This window comes from Salvelinus sp. IW2-2015, linkage group LG15 (genome assembly GCF_002910315.2).
Source record: "Salvelinus sp. IW2-2015 linkage group LG15, ASM291031v2, whole genome shotgun sequence".
NCBI classification, from domain to species: Eukaryota; Metazoa; Chordata; class Actinopteri; order Salmoniformes; family Salmonidae; genus Salvelinus; species Salvelinus sp. IW2-2015.
Genome location: NC_036855.1, coordinates 16,481,155 through 16,497,206, shown reverse-complemented (window position 1 = coordinate 16,497,206; position 16,052 = coordinate 16,481,155). Strand labels below are relative to the sequence as shown.

General features: G+C 44.2%; 1 protein-coding gene across 2 annotated transcripts in view; it reads right to left on the bottom strand.

Moving 5' to 3' along the window:
• Positions 1–962: 962 nt before the first annotated feature.
• The window catches only part of si:ch211-158d24.2 (multiple epidermal growth factor-like domains protein 9), a 47,061-nt gene continuing 31,971 nt past the window's right edge, over positions 963–16,052 (bottom strand). The window contains exons 3-6 of one of the 2 annotated variants that reach the window (XM_024001844.2): positions 11,355–11,494; positions 10,257–10,406; positions 3,345–3,614; positions 963–3,226 (exon numbers count right to left, since the gene is read on the bottom strand). In XM_024001844.2, the coding sequence (XP_023857612.1) occupies positions 2,712–3,226; positions 3,345–3,614; positions 10,257–10,406; positions 11,355–11,494 (1,075 nt within the window). In that variant the 3' untranslated portion in view covers positions 963–2,711. Of the gene's footprint in view, positions 3,230–3,344; positions 3,615–10,256; positions 10,407–11,354; positions 11,495–16,052 lie in introns of both variants that reach the window. The other variant, XM_024001843.2, reaches the window with a different exon arrangement.

The following is a 16,052-nucleotide window of genomic DNA, read 5'->3' as shown; positions in this document are numbered from 1 at the left end:
CCAATCCCAGCAACAGACAGTGTTCCGTTGGATACTGCTCAGGGTTAGAAGTCCTTTTGAAGATGACTCTTTTTAAGATGCCCCCTTTTAATTTTTCTTTGATCACACCAGAAGCCCTATTTTCCCATGTGTGCTGCTATTCATTCATCTGTGTTGGAGCTCTTGCACCGCGGTCCACAAATGTGAGTGGTTGCTTTTTTCCTGAGAAAAACAAAATGCTATTTGTTGAATATTAGGAGTTTGGTAATACTCCCCCCGGCCACAATATAAATGTTGCCATCCAGCAAAGGTATAGGAGGGGACAGTAGGCCTAGTTGGACAAGGCTATCTGAATGTGCACATGATGTAAGTTTGAGGTAGCCTAAATYTTAATTATTTAATAGAAAAAAATGCACTGACAATTATGTGACTAAAATGGCTGTAACTAAAACTAGACTAAAATTGTCCAGAGTTGTAGTCGACTGATGGTAATTAAACCAGCAAAGGATGAAATGACTCAAATGTGACTAAGACTAAAACCTAAGAGTAAAACTAAAATAGCTACCAAAATGAACACTGCTGCTTGGCTGCCCAGGCTGGCACTGACAGGACACCCCTCCATTGTTCCAGAGCTCCTGGGGTCCCAGCAGTGGCTGAGGTGGAGCTACTGTTACACAGTACCAAGCCATGTACAGATGAAAACATTTTACCATGTTTCCGCGTATGCCCATAAAAAGGAAGCAAAGACTATGACAATATGAAACAACAAACAAATTAAAACAATCAGCCCAGTCTTCCCTGTTGAAATTACCCTACACTTCATTAGCACTGGTGAGTGACTCAAATGATTGGCATCATTATTTAGTTGATGTCATTAAGCCTTCAATTCACAGAAATGCTGCCACTGTAAAAACAATATAACGAAAGAAAATTCCAGGTAGGGTAAACATGCAAATGTAAAGGAGTTAAACACAGTTACAGASTAACCAATAAACCCAATTTTATTTAGCATTGTGTGTGACATTTTCAGTTTGTACTATTTACAGTTTTTTCCATTCATTATTTAACAGTAGTTAGGGATGATGGCATGTAGCATATCCTGCAACACAATACAGAGGGTAGGTCTATTGATAGTTCATTTCCTGTGTGGACTGTGCCGAGCCCATATTTGAGTCTTTCAGTGTAAGGGTACTGACTGTTCTGAGCGTAAACTGCACTCTACCTGTACAATAATAATGATCCTATTCACATTCATCTGTACAACGTCCTACTCTTATGTACAGCGATCACACTGGGGAAAGAGGCATTCCCTGAGGAGTGAGTTCCCTTACTATCTTAACTCACTCATGATACTTTTACCAGAAACAAATCCAGGATATCAATTGTAGTTTATTAAAAACACTTGAGCGGGATTAACGGTGATGCTGCCAGCAACACATCACCAAGATCTGTTTCTATTTTGTGCTGTTAAGACTTACATAAGAAATTGTGGCTGGCATCATTGTGTCCTAGAAGTGGATTACTTAAATGAAACCAGCCTAAATGGACTAGTACTAACTTGTTTTGCAAGAATTTGTTAAGCAACTTCCATTGAGGTAGGCATTTCTCAAACCAGCAGATTAGCACACCATCAGTAAATAGGTCAAAGTGATAATCATAACGAACAATAGGACCTACTGCCCTGCAGTGAACAGTAGTGAGTAGAGAGAGGATACAATGTCTGTTTGTTTTATCATCTAAACACCCCTCGTTAATACTCAAGGTAAGGACCTGGAGATTCTTTATACAGGATACAACTGAAAACAAAAGAGGATGTCATTAAGCCAGCAGCCTTCCCATTTCCTATATCACTCACAAAAAAGACATACATATGAAAACATTTTGCCCTTTTCAATTTGCATTCAATATAGCAAACAATTCAAAACACCATGTAAAGCACATCTTACATGCGCAACATTTATCCCAAAATGAAAACTTGAAAATAAATAAGAAATTAATCAAAATAAATGGAATAACAATCATCGTCTAGACTAGATCTCTGTTCAAGTTATAACTTAAACTGTTAGTTCGTTTTAAAAGGGTCTGAAATGCTAGGGTTCCTAGTGTAGTCTGATGTCTCTTGAGCTGCATAAGGAACAGTGTGCCATACAACAGAGACATGGGAAGAATCTCAATTGCATACTCCTCGTGTCCTCTCTCCTCACTTCCTTCAGAGGGGAGGGACCTCTGACTTTCACTCTCATCCAATCGGTTTGGAGAAGGAGGCTTGGAGAGATAATACGAAGAGTATGCAATTGAGATTCTCCCATGGTCCTCTACTCTTGCATGGGCAAACTCCCCATTACCACAACCATCCACATCTGCTATAGTGCCCTCTGCAGGCACAACTGAATTGAAAAAGTCTACTCTTCTTTGGACCCTTCATCGACTTCTTCTTTTACGTGAATCACTCAAATCTGAAATGGAGCCCAAACGTAAGGACAAACAGAAACATACCATTCCTTTTTTCTTTGCAAACATCTGTCAGTCTGTTGGTGTCCTTCTGCTCCACAGAAGGAGAGAGGAGCTGGGTAGAAGGAGTCGAGTTACGCATTGAGCTTTGGGTTTGGTGTCCAGCAGCTTTGAAAGTCTTTATCCATTTCATGCCTCTGTCCTGTGAAGCAGGCAGCCAGGCCGGAAGCCTCTCTGAGTGTCCAGTCTGTCCGCAGTGTGCTGTCTGTCTGCCCTGTAGGCTAGGCCTTGTAGCAGTTGCCCTGGTTGGTGAGAGCCAGCTGGCCGTTGGGCGCCACCTCGTTGGCCTCYTCTTCCAGCAGGCCAGACACGTCAGCGTTGGGAATGCTGTCATGGTAACTGCTGAAGCTGATGTTGTCCTCCTTCAGCTCAATGGTCCAGAAGGGAGCGTTGAGCTTGCGGTTCTGGTACTCTCTGTAGGTGTACACTCCTCCCACAAAGCCCAGCAGCAGCACCACTACTAGGATGATGACGGCCAGGACGATGATGTTGAACTGGGTCCAGGAGACCTCTGTGAGAGCGGCCGTGGTATTGACTGTGGGGCTGCCCAGGCTGGTGAGCAGGGCCTGGGTGGTGGCTATGCTCAGTAGGATGCTGGAGTTAGTGGTGGAAGGGGGAGCACTGGTGGGCACCGTGGCAGTCAGGCCCTTGCTGCTGGGGGTTGGAGCAGAGGTTGTAGTGGTGGTTTTAGGGGTCTCTGTTGTTGTAGCAGGCTCTGGGGTAAGAACGATCCGTGCTGCTACAAAACAAATTATTCACAATGTGAATGGGAATGAATTGAGCTAATCATGGCTCATTCAATAACTTCACAACTACTAATACTCCTCTGCACCAAATTATTGGATGACGCTTACCTGGGCGAGTGCAGTTGTGAGCAAGGGCGTCCCCTGTGAAGCCGGGGGCACAGAGCTGGCATTGAGGCCCCGTGGTGTTGACGGTGCAGCTCAGGCAGTGGCCAGTGTCAGGGTGGCAGAGCTGGGCCGGCCCTGTAGGGTCTGCGTTCCCACTGCAGTCGCAGGGGACACACACACCATTGGCACTGTAGAAGCCAGCCTTGCACCGGTCACACTGCTGACCGCTGTACTCAGACAGGCACTGGTCACACACTGGGAACCCATCAGAGTCTAGGGAAACAAAAACACACGCTAATACATGTCAGTCATAAATCRTAAAATAGACTTGGCTGATGCACCACCACTAGATGGGACCAGAATGCCAAAGAGATTGATTTCTAATACTGTACAACACAGAGGGTAAGCCCTATGGCAGTGTCTAGTAGTCTACGGGCTACATACGGGCTACATATGGGCTACACATGGGTTATATAAGACTACCCTGGCTAATAATACGATTTTCTGTTGAAGAATGAGACATTTTTTAACTTCCCCAAAAGACTCAGTGAAAATATTSAACGATAATATAATAATAACATGCCATTTAGCAGACACTTTTATCAAAAGCGACTTATAAACACACGTCTCTACAGCCCGGAATCAAATTCAGTTGAACTGTTTTTAAAGACTGATCCCTTGTATCAGAGCATCATCATCACTCCTCATTATCAGGAGTCAGCTTTCTCCTCCAGCCTCTGGACCTTAGTAATATGATGCTACTATACAGTGCCTTCCTTCTCTCCTAATGGCTTCACTAACTGTGATATATCCCCTTTTGATGTTGTCACATCCATTAAGGGCCAAGAGCTCTGACACCAAATATTATTGAGCACAGTAATTAGGCTTGCTGCATGTCATTAGTGTAAGTGTTGATCCCCTCCTACTAAACAAGTTAATCAAGAAAATAACCACACATTTAATGGTACCTCAAATTTGTGCTGCAGGCTTTAGTCTGCTCAAGATCATTAATCTCTAAATCATATCTAACTCGTTCAGACTTATGGGAACAATATTTGTGRCCACAACAGACACACTTTTAAAGCCACAATAAAAATTATAGAAAAGAGTTAGACCAACAAAGTGTAAGAGTGATAACAACTCTTATCTATAGGCAGTTTCTGATTGGTCTGTTTTAACCCCGGACTGCTGGCAGTGGAAACGCTTCCGTCAGAGTGAGCCGATGTGTTATATCACGAGGAGAGAACATGACCCAGTCAGCACGGTGACGGCTGGGGGACAAACCTTCACATGATGATACTCTACAACCTGACCTGGATATTTACCCAATACCTTTACCATCCTCCCTGTCTACTGCAATACAGCCAGCTCAGTCACTTACAGGCTTGAACATCATTTTCAATCCAGTTCTCCCACACACACACACACACACACACACACACACACACACACACACACACACACACACACACACACACACACACACACACACACACACACACACACACACACACACACACACACACACACACACACACACACACACACACACACACACACACACACACACACACACACACACACACACACACACACACACACACACACACACACACACACACACAAAAGGCCGAGTTTGAGCTGAACATAGAGCACACTGAACATCATGGGCACAGCTGGCCCACTTCACAGCAAGCTAGTCAGGCAGCAACAGAACAGAGGGGGGTGGGCACCACACTCCATTGACTTCACAAGGCAGCAATAGGAGGATCATGTTGTGTGTGTGTCCCTTCCCCTCGCAGTGCAGTGATGTAGCTGCTCAGCTCCCCTCAGCCCTGGCCGGGCAAACAACCTGACAGGCTTCAGAACCCTCTCCACATGGCTGTTGCCAGGCTGCTGGGACCCAATGGGAGGCTATCAGCAGTCACATGGCTGTGGCTGATTGGTCAGATCAGAGGTAGGGAGGAGGTGAGAGAGAAAGACAGACAGGGACTCTATGTATGTCTGTGTCACCAAGGCTCAGGCCTCAGCTGCTGAGGTATCAGTTTAGTATGGGTACAAACTAATGCTGGCTTGCCTGGTTAAAACATGCTTAATATCAAATACGTGTCTACATGAGCACAGACATACACTGTGACCTWGACTTTTGTGATGAAGCTGATGTGAGCAGACCCATGCTCGGTGATGAAACAACATGACCAGCAGGGCAGATAGGTGGGATTAAACATCATCAACCAGAGGGTCCAGATATTGATTCTTTGACAAACCATCACAAGTAAATTGCAATTATCCCTGCGGATGGGGCTATAATAATTGTCAGGGGTGCAACTTTCACTGGGGACGGGGGCCCCACATTCTGAAATTGCATTTTTGTCTCCCCCCAGTTTTATCATTGGAATGTGATACAAAACGAGTCAACGCTGTGCTTTAGGATTTTGCGGATGCCTCCTAGCAGTCGGGTAAGCTGTTTAGAGATGCCCCCCCCCTCTCTCTTCTATAACCAAAGTTGCACCCCTGGTAATGGGGACTAGAGCCTTCATCCCTGGCAGTGACCGTTGATGGTGTTTTGCTGTTGGAACATTAAGAGTACTTCTGGGCCACTACCTTCTGTGGTCACTCTCTCTCTGCCAGGCAGGGCACACCAAGACACAGATACACCAGCCTAGTAAAAGAACCACAAGAAACCCGAAAACACCATCCAACCTGGAACTGAAAAGATATCATCCTTGCAATCTCCAAAACATAACAGCCACAACAGMACAATTCTTTTGGGACYTCGTAAAGGACCATTCGCCGAAACTGAAGAGATATAGCTAGTTAACGACCTCCTTTTTCACGTGGAAAGAAAATTCTGGACAGAGACTTGCTAGCTATGTTAGCTAGCTGGGATTTTCTACAAGGAATCTGCCACACAAAAAAAGCTTCTCCCAAGTGGGTGTGACACCTACTCCTGTTGCCTGCTGCACTGCTGCTTGGATTCCACCTGGCAATTTGATCACTGTCTGCCATGGCCTGTTTCTCCGTCTGGTACAGGTACCCCCGCCACACTCCCCTCTCTCTCCCGAGCTTTCGCTCGCCTCCAGCACACACGCACTGTTGGGGCGAGTGACTCTGAACTTACAATGGCTAGCCCCAAGTCGTATTCTTTTTATTGTGCTTTATGCTATTTGCCTCATGACTCCTGCGTGCTTTGTTGACTATGAACTTGCTTGTTAACCCAACCGTAGGACAGAGTATGTTTGTTCCCACACTTGGGACTCTGACTCTCTATTGGTTACATGGACTCTTGGCCTCCCATCCTATTCTAATCACCACTTGCTGGCTTTGTATTCATGTTACCTGATGAAATTGCTGTACAATATTATCTTGTTGCTATCTAATGCACATTCAAATGTCATACATCAACACTGCAGAGCTCTCCCTGTCCTCTGCCGTGCCCTGATTATATTACAGTAGATGATATCTGGAAATGTGCATGTACAGCCTGGCCCATCTACTGTTGCTAGCCCCAATTCTGACTTGTGCTCTGATATCTGCTTCACTTATTTCTGCTCTCTTAAATGCCTGGGTTTCCTGCACGTTAACACTAGAAGCTTATTACCTAAAATGGATCCATTGAAAGTGTGGGTTCACAGCTCCAATCCAGATCTGTTGGTCATTACTGAGACGTGGTTAAGAAAGAGTGTTTTGAACACTAATGTGTTCAAAACACAGATCGGCAAGACAGATCTTCCAAAGGTGGTGGAGTGGCAATATTTACCAAGGAACACCTCCACTGCTCTCTCTGTCCCGAAACAATTCGATTTTATGGTTTTATGCAATAAACTTTCAAATAGCTCTTTGTTGACTGTTGCTGGCTATTATCGTACACCATCAGCACCGGCCTGTACCCTACCTGCCCTAAGCTCTCTCCTGGCCCCTTACACTAAGTCTGAATTTGTCCTMCTAGGTGACCTAAACTGGGACATGCTTAAACCACATGACCAAGTTCTAAAGCAATGAGACTCCCTAAATCTTTCTCTGATTATTACTAATCCCACAATGTTATGACTCCAAACACCCAGAAAAGGCTACTCTCCTTGATGTTATCCTCATAAATAATCCTGATAGGTATCAGTCTGGTGTTTTCTGTAATGACCTGACTTGTCATAGACGCTTGCTAAAAAACTTTAATGAGCAAGCCTTCCTTCATGAAGTCGCCTCTATAAAGTGGTATAGAATCAGCTTGATCCCCTCTGTCGAAGACGCTTGGACCTTCTTTTTTTGATATTTTCAGTGGTATTGTTAACAAACACYCCCCCATAAAGAAAATGACAATTAAAAACAAGTGCAGCCCCTGGTTCGACCGTGATCTGGCAGAGTTACTCCACCTCAAGAATTCCATTTGGCGAAAGGCTCTGCACACGCATACTCAGGCTGACTGGCTCTCGTTCAGGCAAATGAGAAATAAGTGCACTCAGGCTATCCGGAAGGCCAAAGTTAGTTACTTTAAGAAGCAGTTCTCTCTCTGTGGGTCTAACCCCAAGAAGTTCTGTAAAACAGTTAAAGACCTGGAGAATAAACCCTCCTCCTCACAGATGCCCATGTCCCTTAATGTTGATGATGTGGTTGTTACTGACAAGAAGCACATGGCTGAGCTCTTTAAATCACCACTTCATTAAGTCAGGATTCCTATTTGACTCAGCCATGCCTCCTTTCCTCATCTCCCACCCCTTCTAATGCGACTAGCCCCGATGCTCCTCCCTCTTTTCCCCTGCCCTGCTACACAGTTTCTCCSTACAGGCGGTCACTGAGTCTGAGGTCCTAAAGGAGCTCCTAAAACATGACCCCAAAAAACCATCTGGGTCAGACGGTTTATACCCTTTCTCAAGTCGAATCAAATGTTATTTGTCACATACACATGGTTAGCAGGTGTAAATGCGAGTGWWGCAAAATGCTTGTGCTTTTAGTTCCGACAGTGAAGTAATATCTAACAAGTAATCTAACAATTCCCCAACACTACCTAATACACACAAATCTAAAGGGGTGAATGAGAATATGTACATGTAAGTATACAAATGAGCGAGCGGCATTCTACTTTAAGGTTGCTGCCCCTATCATCGCCAAGCCTATCTCTGACTTTTTAAACTTGTCTCTCCTCTCTGGGGAGGCTCCCATTGCTTGGAAGGCAGCCATGGTGGGTRCTTTATTTAAAGGGGGAGATCAAGCTGATCCTAATTGTTATAAGCATATTTCTATTTTGCCCTGTTTATCAAAAGTGTTGGAAAAACTTAGCAATAATCAACTAACTGGCTTTCCTGATGTCTATAGTATTCTCTCTGGTATGCAATCTGGTTTCCGTTCAGGTTATGGATGTGTCACTGCAACCTTAAAGGTCCTAAATGATGTCACCATTGCCCTTGATTCTAAGCAATGTTGTGTTGCTATTTTTATTGACATGGCCAAAGCTTTTGATACGGTAGACCATTCCATTCTTGTGGTGCCTCTGAGGGGTCTTTGGCCTGGTTTGCTAACTACCTCAAAGGGTGCAGTGTATAAAGTAAGAACATCTGCTGTCTCAGCCACTGCCTGTCACCAAGGGAGTACCCAAGGCTAGATCCTAGGCCCCACGCTCTTCTCAATTTACATCAACAACATAGCTCAGGCAGTAGGAAGRTCTCTCATCCATTTATATGCAGATGATAGTCTTATACTCAGCTGGCCCCTCCCCGGATTTTGTGTTAAACGTTCTACAATAAAGCTTTCTTAGTGTCCAACAAGCTTTCTCTGCCCTTAACCTTGTTCTGAACACCTCCAAAACAAAGGTCATGTGGTTTGGTAAGAAGAATGCCTCTCTCCCCAACGGTGTGATTACAACCTCTGAGGGTTTAGAGCTTGAGGTCATATAGAGTRACCTCATATAAGTACTTGGGAATATGGCTAGACGGTACACTGTCCTTCTCTCAGCACATACCAAAGCTGCAGGCTAAAGTTAAATCTAGACTTGGTTTCCTCTATCGTAATCGCTCCTCCTTCACCCCAGCTGCCAAACTAACCCTGATTCAGATGACCATCCTACCCATGCTATATTACAGAGACATACTTTATAGATCGGCAGGTAAGGGTGCTCTCGAGCAGCTAGATGTTCTTTACCATTCGGTCATCAGATTTGACACCAATGCTCCTTATAGGACACATCACTGCACTCTATACTCCTCTGTAAACTGGTCATCTCTGTATAGCTGGCGCTTATTTATAAAACCCTTAGGCCTCACTCCCCCCTATCTGAGATATCTACCGCAGCCCTCAGCCTCCACATACAACACCGTTCTGCCAGTCACATTCTGTTAAAGGTTCCCAAAGCATACACATCCCTGGGTCGCTCCTCTTTTCAGTTCACTGCAGCTAGCGACTGGAACGAGCTGCAAAAAACACTCAAATTGGACAGTTTTATCTCAATCTCTTCATTCAAAGACTCAATCATGGACACTCTTAATGACTGTTGTGGCTCCTTCGCGTAAGTTATTGTCTCTACCTTCTTGCCTTTTGTGCTGCTGTCTGTGCCCAATAATGTTTGTACCATGTTTTGTGCTGCTGCCATGTTTTGTTGCTACCATGCTGTGTTGTCATGTGTTGCTGCCTCGCTATGTTGTTGTCTTAGATCTCTCTTTATGTAGTGTTGTGGTGTCTCTTGTTGTGATYTGTGTTATGCCCTATATATATATATTTTTTTTTTCTTCTCAGACTCCATCACCGCTGGAGGCCTTTTGGTAGGCTGTCATTGTAAATAAGAATTTGTTCTTAACTGACTTGCCGAGTTAAATAAAGTTAAAAAAAAAATAAAAAAATAGAAGTAGCAACCAGACCGGCAAGGGTTCTAATAAGGCGACCTAACTAAGAAGGGCACTACTGAGGCAGGGGGTAGTGGCTACTCACCGGTGTGACAGGTGCCAGTGGAGGTGGTGTTGGAGCAGGGGCAGGCGACACAGGCATCGGTGGTGGCAGCACCAGAGCTGCGGTAGAATCTGGGCGTGCACTCCTCACAGTTGGGTCCTTGAGTGTTGCCCTGGCAGTTCAGACAGACGCCTGTGTGGAAAAGGAGAGAATATTATGGTTAAAATGTTTTGAAAACTGTCGGAAATATGATACATGCCATTTGTTGACCACACCTAAACCCTATGGTGGTTTTGTTTGTACACGTTAGAGCAGCAAATACTGCTATCCTGTTGATTTGAATTTGAGCCTCAGGTTGTTGAGTTACCTGTTCTTGGGTCTTTACTCTGCCTGGGCTGGATGGTGAACTTCTTCTGTTACTCTATACCTGTTTAGTAACGCTGTAATTACCCTAGTAACACTATTGTATTAATATACTGTTTATATACTTACATTCAAATTGACTATTTCATTGGTAATTACATAGTGATGGAGTTGAGTGTTTTTTGTGAAATAGAAATGATTCTGTGTAGTGGGACATTGCAGACGTCCTTTGTTCTCTAAAATGAAGGAATACACTGAACACTGTTGTTTTCTCTGTCCTTCTCGATAGGAGTGATAGTGGTGTTCTCTATCTAAAATCAATGACCCTATAGAGGTAGGAACAATCATCTTGATTTTCCAGTTTTCTGATTGAAATGGAACTGGTTACTGCCATGTTAGTCTGGAAGAGACAGAGAGTCTGTTTGTTTTTTAACATGCCCTCAGGTTTCTTATGTAACGCTTCCTGGCTGACTGAGAGGGTCATTCTAGTTGATATCAGACCTGAGCTAAGGAAGTAAATATACGGCATTCCTCCATTGATCCCAGGAAAGACTACTGTGCCATCTGGTTATGTATTACAATAGCAAACAGATGGTTTCTACAATTCCATCCAACTTCACCCCCTTCAAGCCTKTCAATATCTTTGTGTCCACTCACACAACAATACACAGCTGTGGAGACGGGGACGGAGACGAACAGGATTAATGTGTAGCAGAAACAAGAAAGAGTGATTGTTGTGGTTTGTTGATAGAAGGTGTGGTGTAGTGGATTACTCACCAGATTGTGGGTGGCAGTAGTTAGTAAGGTTGTTGCACTGGCAGGGTTGGCACCCCGTGCTGCTGAAACGGAAGAAGCCTGGGTGGCACTCGTCACACTTGGGCCCGTACACTCCCGTCTTACACACACACATTCCTGAGCTGAAAGGACAGGAGCGCACAGTCAGCACACGGTCACATACTTTGACTCTTTTCTATTTGATTGTCCAGCCTTTAGGTTCTGTAACAACTTAACTGTACTGCTGTAATGGTGGAACTGCTCTATTTGGTTAGAGACTCTTCTGATGGCAGGATTGTACTAGCCATGACATTCTGTGGTTTCATGCATGACATCCTACGGGTTCCCCCTGAGTGGTTTCTTCCATCAATCCATCTGCTACCCATAACTCCCATCACAATCCCTTCCCTGGTTAACCAAATCCTTCACTCTGTCTGTGGTGAACAGAACACAGCTACTCCAGTCAGATTCAATAACATGGGATAGCCTAGCCCCCCATCCTCCACAGTTCTAAGCTGTCTAGGCCTTTCATATATAATTCTACTAACATGTTTGGCATGTTCTGGGGGCAAGGGCAGCACGGTAGAGTCTGGAACACAAACTGGAGCACTCCAGGGACATCTGGTCCAAGGCTGTAGACAGTAGCTGCCTGGATCACACAGCCTACAGGCCAGGTATGATTATACTCAGCCTAGCAGAGTCTCTTTCTGCCAGGTTCTCATCACAAGCTAGGTTGCCATCCAATTGGCGACAGATAAAAATCAGTGTATGATGACAGTGCACACAAAATGTACGTTTTTCGCTTAAGTTTTAATGTACCGACTACAAAAATCTAAAGTTCAATGTGTATCAGGTACCAAGGTAAGACCCAAGTGCAAAATGTGTGAAGCAACCATGTTTATTGTAACAACAGGGGCAGGCAAATGACAGGTCAAGGCAGGCAGGGGTCGATAATCCAGAGTAGATGCCAAGGTACAGGACGGCAGGCAGGCTCAGGGACAGGCAGAGTGGTCAGGCGGGTGTGTACAGGGTCAGGACAGGCAAGGGTCAAAAACCAGGAGGACAAGAAAAACAGAAACTGGAAAAACACAGGCATAAATACACAGGGGATAATGGGGAAGACTGGTAACATCTTGGTGGAGACAATCACAAAGACAGGTGAAACAGATCAGGGCTTGACAATGTGTTTCCACTGCATTTTCAACTCTACCGATAGTTGTCACAAAAACAAAAAAAGACTCTGGTCTTGGCATTTTTGGTATTTTATTATGATCCCCATTAGTTGCTGCGAAAGCCGCAGCTACTCTTCCTGGGGTCCACACAGAACATAAAACATGACATAACACAGAACATTAATAGACAAGAATAGCTCAAGGACAGAAGTATAAACACTTAAAAACAGCACACAGCCTACATATCAGTACATACACACACTATCTAGGTGAAATTGGGGAGAGGCGTTGTGTCGTGAGGTGTTGCTTTATCTGATTTGAGCAATATGAGATGGAAGGGAGTTCCATGCAATAATGGCTCTATATAATACTGTACACTTTCTTGAATTTGTTCTGTATTTGGGGACTATGTGTTTTAAAGTATGTGGGATTTAGCCAACAGCTTGCAGATACAGTGTGGGTAGGCTGTGCGGATAGGATAGTCTACATTGAGATTATTATGGATAAGAGCAAGAATATTTTAATTTGTCAAACAGCAGTCAAGCATTGATCAACATGTCACCAGAATAAGACCCTCAATATTTATTGGAACTGAGCATCAAGCTCATCACTGTGCACTTTTAATGCCCTGTGAAGTTCATCATCATTTATTTCATCTGTAACCTAATTGATGGCATGGTTTCCTGAGTCGTAGTGGGAGGACCACCCAACATATAATCGCGTGATTCGATAAATATACTTTGATATATTTTTTTATATCAATATTTCATATTTCTTGCATAATTCATTTTAGATCCCACCATGTCAAATGAAAAATTATCGGTCGGCATTTATAAAATTGTATCGAAACGTCCTTTTTCCATCACAGCTGACGTGATTTTTTTTATATGGTATGACTTTACTTGCATATAACTGTGGATGGATGGAAACGTGGTTATAGACTATTAGAGAGTGACCTTGGAGTGAATGGGTACCTGTGGGACCCTCTTCAGGAATTCAGCCCGTATCAAGGGCCCCTCAGCAAGACACAAAAGGACAAACCCTCTCCTACACAGCCCCATCTCCTGCTGGGTAGAAAGAGCGGTCGCTATGACTAAAGAGAAGAAAGATCTGTCTCGAGCAATAACTAATTCACACCCAGTTGCCTCTGGTCATCATGGACTGACATGCAATTTATAACAACCCTGAACTGTACCGTGGGGCTCTGCAGGGTTGGGCTATGATCTAAAAAAAAACAGGCAAGTCATTCATGACAAAGAATTCACTGTGGTTTTGATTACGATACAATCCCTTTTGGAAGGAGATAAAAGAGAAAAATGACTACACACAAGAATAAATACTGTTTATCATTTGTTTATGTCAATCTAAATCTCTGAGATAATAAAATGGCGGGCTAAAACTAAACAATGAATTAGTGTGCTGCTGATGATGATGCCTATACTAGCTGTGTATGATTGCTGACAGCTGGAACTAAGCTATCTCAGTAGAGGGTGCTTTCTATTTGATTATCCAGTCTTGCTCTTGCCCAATTAAATCCAATTAAACTTGAGCTCTTTAGCACCCCTTCGAGCTTTGAACATCACTTATTTCATTCGCTAATGCCAACACACTCCACTGCATTTCACCTGCACATTCCACATACTGCTGCGCGGTCAGCCTGCCAAACATACGAGCTGATGCTCCTATTGAATCATACATTAGACAGACTGGAGGAAAAGAAAGGGGGTTGTTCATTCACAGAAAATAAATGTAAAACATTTAAAAATGTATCAGAAGAAAAAGAAAAAAGACTGAAGGCTGCACATCTATAGGCTACGTACACACACGCTCTCTGATTCCAATCATCATGTGTGCTGATCCCAGAGTCTCAAAGGAAAAACACACAGCGATGAGTCACGCCTGATCACTCCCTTTCATCAAAAACAATCAACAAAATAGATCTGTGGACTACAACCAGCAAATAGCAATCCAGCTCCCAAGAAGTGACAGAGCAGTTGCCTCAGTGCCTTCCCATGAGTGCGTGGGCCTTATTCAAATGAGGCTTTGTTAAAACACTGCTCTTCATGCAATTCTAATGTTGATGGTAATGCTTAGTGGGGCGTGTGTGTAAAAAAAAAAAGATCTATATATTTTTTAAAGACGAAAAACACGTGTACAATCATATGACTCCATTGGAGTGGAGGCAGAGAGGAGAATGCTACAGTAGCAGTAGACTGGGACAGTGAGCAATAGGGACGTGACACAGTAGGGAAGTGACAGCTATTTTTTGTTAAAGTGTTGCAGAATCAACAGCACTGCTAATACCGTAGGGCTATTCCTGACGCTTCCATCTTGATGAGCAAAACTTTTGTGGAAAGTACTACACTGCGTACAGACCTTGCTTCCATTCAGCCACAAGAGCATTAGTGACGTAAGGCACTGATGTTGGGCGATTATGGTTGGCTTGCAGTCGGCATTCCAATTCATCCCAAAGGTGTTTGATGGGGTTGAGGTCAGGGCTCTGTGCAGGCCAGTCAAGTTACTGTCATGCTGAAACAGGAAAGGGCCAAACTGTTGCTACAAAGTTTGAAGCACAGAATTGCCTAGAATGTCATTGTATGCTGTAGTGTTAAGATTTCCAAAGGGGCCTAGCCCGAACCATGAAAAACAGCCCCAGACCATTATTCCTCCTCCACCAAACATTACAGTTGGCACTATGCATTCGGGCAGGTAGCGTTCGCCTGGCATCCGCCAAACCCAGATTTGTCCGTCAGACTGCCAGATGGTGAAGCAAGATTCATCACTCCAGAGAACGCGTTTCCACTGCTCCAGATTCCAATGGCGGTGAGCTTTACCCCACTTCAGCCGACACTTCGCATTGCGCATGGTGATCTTAGGCTTGTGTGCGGCTGCTCGGCCATGGAAACCCATTTCATGAAGCTCCCGAAGAACAGTTATTGTGCCGATGTTGCTTCCAGAGGCCGTTTGGAACTCGGTAGTGAATGTTGCAACRGAGGACAGACGATTTTTAAGTGCTATGCGCTTCAGCACTCGGCGGTCCCGTTCTGTGCGCTTGTGTGGCCTACCACTTTGCGGCTGAGCCGTTGTTGCTCCTAGATGTTTCCACTTCACAATAACAGAACTTACAGTTGACCAGGGCAGCTCTAGCAGGGCTGAAATTTGACTAACTGACTTTGGAAAGGTGGCATCCTATGACGATGCCATGTTGGAAGTCACTGAGCTCTTCAGTAAGTCCATTCTGCTGCCAATGTTTGTCTATGGAGATTTCATGGCTGTGTCCTCGATTTTATACACCTGTCAGCAACTGGTGTGGCTGAAATAGCCAAATCCACTAATTTGAAGGAGTGTCCACATACTGTTCTATATATAGTGTATCTACAATACAACATACATACTGTATGTGTGTGTAGAGTGCATGTGTTATCATGTGTATGTGTGTGTCTGTGAGTATGTGTCTCTTCACAGTCCCCACTGTTCCATAAGGTGTATTTTTATCTGTTTTTACCTGATGTGGAATAGCGTTCCATGT